This window comes from Olea europaea, chromosome 13 (assembly GCF_002742605.1).
Source record: "Olea europaea var. sylvestris chromosome 13, O_europaea_v1, whole genome shotgun sequence".
NCBI lineage: Eukaryota > Viridiplantae > Streptophyta > Magnoliopsida > Lamiales > Oleaceae > Olea > Olea europaea.
This window is the reverse complement of record NC_036249.1, coordinates 28,993,830-28,998,788: the sequence shown is the minus strand read 5'-3', so window position 1 is coordinate 28,998,788 and position 4,959 is coordinate 28,993,830. Positions and strand designations below refer to the sequence as shown.

Here is a 4,959-nt window from a genome sequence, read left to right as displayed (position 1 = left end):
GGCTAAAATCAATAATCTGATATCAGAGCTCGCATGTACCAACTTGTTCGAAACCCTAGCTTGAACGCTTTCAAAGGCACAAAGCTAGTTCCAAACCCTATTCCCCCAATCGATACTACCCCGCTGTCAAAGGCTTAATGAATCACTTCTAATCGATGAAGGCGTTTACATAAAGGGACATGTTGAAGATAATTTGAAATAAATTTTTTACACTATTATAATATATCTAGTCAGTGACAAGACGCTGAAATAGTGCGCAAAAGATTAGAACATGTTTGTGTTTGAATTTCGTGTTTGTGATTTGAGTTTTATAGTGTCATCTCCCTGATAATTAATTGCAGTGTACATATTCTGTGGTTTGAATCGGTAACAAGGCCATGCCCTTTTAAGTACAGCACCATAAACAAATCAAGCTATAACATCTTTATTCAAGATTTTCATGAAAGCAATGTGTATCTCATATAAATTCCTAACAACCATAGAAGGCAAAGAAGTAACAACTCAATATGCTTTCAAGTGGTTGGGCGCTCTCTATGTTAATAGTTTCAATTTGTTGTTGTGATCTTTGTATTGTTCAGGAATTTATATATTACATATTTTCTTGAAAGTGTTCCATTTGTATTTGAGAAATTCAGTTTCTATCCTTTATGCCTTGTATAAGTCATAAATTTTATCAATTTCTGTTCCTGTCCTGACCTAGTTTTCAATGCAATGTAAGGGTAAACTAATTGTCGTCGGAGGAAAGGGTGCATCAAAGTACAATGCTCAGGGAAGTTCTTTCCATTTCGTGCCTACTCCCATGCTTGATTGTGAATCGGGTTACACCCGATCCAGCAGTTATGATGCCAATCGGTGAACAACATGAACGCGGTCCTTCCATTGCATCTAATGTGCCAACGATGGAAATGGTTGACGACTTGTAGCATACGGATGAAGCTCAAACTTCGAAATTAAAAGCGACAAGGCACGAACATTAGAGAAGACCATCGTATTTCTTTGCAAACTGGAATCAGTCAGTTTAAGATCTTCATAAACTTACATCGATACTTGCCAAGAGTAATAGCACCAACACAATCATTATGAGAAGAAATGCTTACTAATCTTAAAATATTCAATAAAAGCATAAAAATCTGAAAATATTCAGTAAAAGCACTACAACTAACGTTTTTGTTCGTTTTGAACAAAATTCAATTGAATTTTCTTCCAAACATAAATTACATTTGTTGATCTCATTTTCGGTTAGGGCCACACCGAAAATAAATATTGGACCCACTTGCGAACATGTAAGCCAAGTCCTACACGCTAAGATATACCAAGGTCTAAAACGGTCTCAGAAAGGGCGTGGGAGCAGCTCGAAGGTGCGGGATGACAACGTTCGAAATCCGGCGATACACTTATAGAAAAATTGTACAATAATTACCAATCGTGGTTAATGAACATCATGTAAATTTAGTTTTATTTGTAAGAGAATAAAATGGGACAAATTGTTTTGTATTTACTCTAGCACTGAGTCTTGTATGTAAAATTGCATTAGTCGTACAATGGTGTCATGGGGGAGTATTTATAGTCGTACAAGGTAAATTGGGTGGCCCTCAGATGGGAGTACAAGTGGCCTCATCTTCTTGACCCATACATCTAATCCTAGATATCACTTTTGACTCGTTGGCTCATTCTACATTTATTAAGTAATAGAACAACCACTTTTTTCGACAAGACTTGACATTTAAACTCTATAATAGATATCACATCAATCATTCGAAGAAGATACTTGTGTAGGAACGGATCTCTTGGAAGAAGCGATAGTGAAGGCACTTCGAAAGCCATAGCTTCGGTGTATGGGCCTCAGAGTGAACCACCTCGACAACGTGCTTCAACCTTCAAGGTGATGAGCCTCCGTTGAGGTGTTAATTCTGGTTGCACTCCACAGACCCAAGGCCTAGGGGCCTCGGCCAAAGAACCATGTGTCCCCGCTTAGGTGGGCCAAGGGCTACGGTGGGTCGACTACGTGGAGCCACGTGTGACAAGACGTAATAACATTGTTGGAACATAAATTATACCAAACTTAGTGCCGACTGCATACATAAGAAAAATGCAAACAAGTCTTTTCTCCCATTACATTGTTAGAACACATTCACGTTTCTCTTCCATTCCCTTTCCAATTCCCTTCCATAGATCCTTTTTTCCCTACGGATAGTTATGTTCAGGAATATCTCGGTTATTTGGGCAAATGACTTGAACATAGACGACAAATGTTCAATTGATATTCTCCAACTCAATCAAGCTCAATGTTTTCAAAATAAAAATATTTTTTAAAAAACTAATTTGCTGCAATAAAACAAAACTTCGATACTTGAATATCCAATTAATAGAACAATTAATTAAAATCTTCAAAATAGAAAAGACATACCTATAATAGAAATTTCCTGTCGCTAGCATAATAACTCTCGATTCGCAAATAGATATCAAATCGAAGAAACCTAATAAATTGATGGAATTGATGGAAAAAACATATTAAACTTGAAGAAAAATAGAAGAAAAACTGCAAGAAACCCAATAAACTCTCAATATATTTATCAGCGTGCAGGTGTAGATGTGGAGCGAGTTTTAGGGGCAAAATCGTTAGGTTCCACGTATTGATTTCTGGTGGTTTAGTAGAGGAAGATTTAGGGGTTTTCTAATTCACAGTGAAGAGATGGTGATGGTGGAAGTGTGAATAAAAATGGTGGAAATCGTGTTTTACTTTGTGTAAGATTGGAAGGCATGTTTAGATATGCTTAGTTGGTGTTGATGTGGCACATGAGTAAACATTTAATGTGCCACATCACAAATTCGTGAACCATGTAGGCAAGTTAACTATCATTTTCAGTCGAGTGGCAATAGAGATATATAGAGTAAAGTTGAGCGGCTAGTGCAATAAATTTTAAAAGCCATGATCAAGGTGCAATGGTCACCAAAAAATTTAACTCGGTACACTTATACATTCAGCCTTCGTTTGACTTTTATTCTTTTTCATTTTTTTCCTCTCTTTTATTTTTAACCACAGAATCTTCCATAAAATAATTTTATACATAAATTAAAAATTTTTCATTCTTTTTCAGTTACAAAATTTTCAAATATTAAAATTTGAAAAAAAAAAAAACGGAAGTCAAACGGGACTCAGTGTCCGTTTCTTTGATTACAATACGAATCACACTACAAGACAACAGAGGACTGCTTTGTCGTCGTTCCAGTCCAGACCAGACCAAACCCTAATAAAGAGGCAGAGATTGAAATCCCATTTCATTTGATTCATTTCTAGTTCCTGATCAAAATCAAGAAAACCCCTTCATAGAATTTAGGGTATTGCTCATTTCAATTCCCATCTCACTTGAGCCCACAGGTTCCTTCTTCTTTATTTATTCACGCATCTTTTCTATTTATTTTTCCTCCCAGTTTATTTATTTATCGAAGAATTAATCATATTTCACTACCTTGATGAATTTTGTATAGGGGTTATCTTCTTCTTTAATTAATTTTTAGGGTTTTATTTCTTCCATGTTATTTACTTTTGTAATCTGTGTAAAAGTACAGCTCAGAGCTTTACTTCTGTAATTCGACGAAATATCTGTTTGTATTTCAAAAGCATTATCTGAATCTTCCCTCCCCAGTAAGTCCGCCTTTTAAATACATTGGTTTCATCGGAATATCTGAATCCACTTCTCTTTTTTACTTTCCAATTTTCATCAGGAACATGGGTACTGAGGCATCTTCCAATCAATTAACAAATCTAGAAATTCTTTATAATGAAAGCTGTGGAATTGCAGAAGAAACCATGAATCTTATACAGCCGTCAGCCTCATTGTCCGCATCAACGGGAAATGGGAGTTCTCTGGAGCCTGTTACTCCAGATTCCAACCCAGAGAATGAAGACCAGTTCTATGGGTTCTCGTCCCCACTTACACTCTATTCTTCCTCTCCTAATCTTCTTTGCTTGAATTCATACCAGAATAACCACAAAAATTTTCCCAATGAAGATAGCCCTCAAACTCCAAAAGAGACTGTCTTTGATCCATTTGCTCCTGGCCCTGACAAGCTTTTGCTAGCTCCACATGGTGGGAAATGTATGGAAGAATCAAGGATAAATGTTGTTCGACAGCTCAACTTCAACTCCACTGCAAATTTGTTAGGGGATGCAAATCATGAAGCCAATAAAGAGATCATCTTAGGTGAAGAAAAGTTATTTGAGATTGTGTATGGCACTCTCCTAGAAGCAATCATTTCAGAACAGACCCAGGAACTAGTTGCCAAGGCACTGACTCAGGTTTCTGAGTCTGATGGATATAGGACACCTACTTCTGCACCATGTCTCAATGGTGTTGCTGACACTTGTCCTGGTGCTCCGGTGAAGTCCACAAGTAAGTTTAGAGTCATTGATAAAGAGTTATGCAGAAAGCTTGAATTCTGATGACTGCGCAATAGTGTGGCTTTTCCCGGGATTCAGAAAATTTAGATATTTGGATGGAATTGCTGTAGAATATAGCAAACTTGCTTACTTTTATTGCATTAGGTTTATGTTCATTGATCTACCCTTGTATTTTGTATTGCATTATTGACATTAAATCGTTGTGTAAGCTATATTCATGATTGTTCAATGACATATTTTGATGGATTAAAAAAAAATTTACTGTTTTCCCTATGAAAGTCTGTGCTTTATGTCTATAAATTTTCTATTATAATAAATTTTATACAACTGTTTGGTTTTTTGGTTGACCAGTAACTGCTGAGATGGTGGTGTACCTGTAAATCTCTGTTAGATGTTTCTTTTTTCTGTATGTTCAAGGCATAGATTTCATTTTGTCTATTTGTAATATACGAGTTGCACTGTTTTCAATTTTTTGGTGAAATTGATGAGTTCAAAAAATTAACTCTAGGCTTAGTAGCATTTCAGTTGCCGCTGCTAAAAGAGAGATGCAAAATTGA

General features: G+C 36.2%; 1 protein-coding gene across 2 annotated transcripts; it reads left to right on the top strand.

Annotated features, from left to right (window-relative positions):
- The first annotated feature begins 3,194 nt into the window (after window positions 1-3,194).
- LOC111408100 (unknown protein 1-like) lies at window positions 3,195-4,675 on the top strand. 2 transcript variants are annotated; one of them, XM_023037883.1, is made up of 2 exons: window positions 3,195-3,379; window positions 3,727-4,675. In XM_023037883.1, the coding sequence occupies exon 2, from the start codon at window positions 3,731-3,733 to the stop codon at window positions 4,442-4,444; it is 714 nt and encodes a 237-aa protein (XP_022893651.1). In that variant the 5' UTR covers window positions 3,195-3,379; window positions 3,727-3,730; the 3' UTR covers window positions 4,445-4,675. The 2 variants fall into 2 exon arrangements, with proteins under 2 accessions (XP_022893651.1, XP_022893652.1); XM_023037884.1 differs by lacking the exon at window positions 3,195-3,379 and adding an exon at window positions 3,387-3,646.
- The last annotated feature ends 284 nt before the right edge of the window (window positions 4,676-4,959 follow it).

What these genes read in the sequence shown, in the direction of transcription:
- LOC111408100 (XM_023037883.1), top strand. Translation starts at nt 3,731, where the DNA reads ATGGGTACTGAGGCATCTTCCAATCAATTAACAAATCTAGAAATTCTT.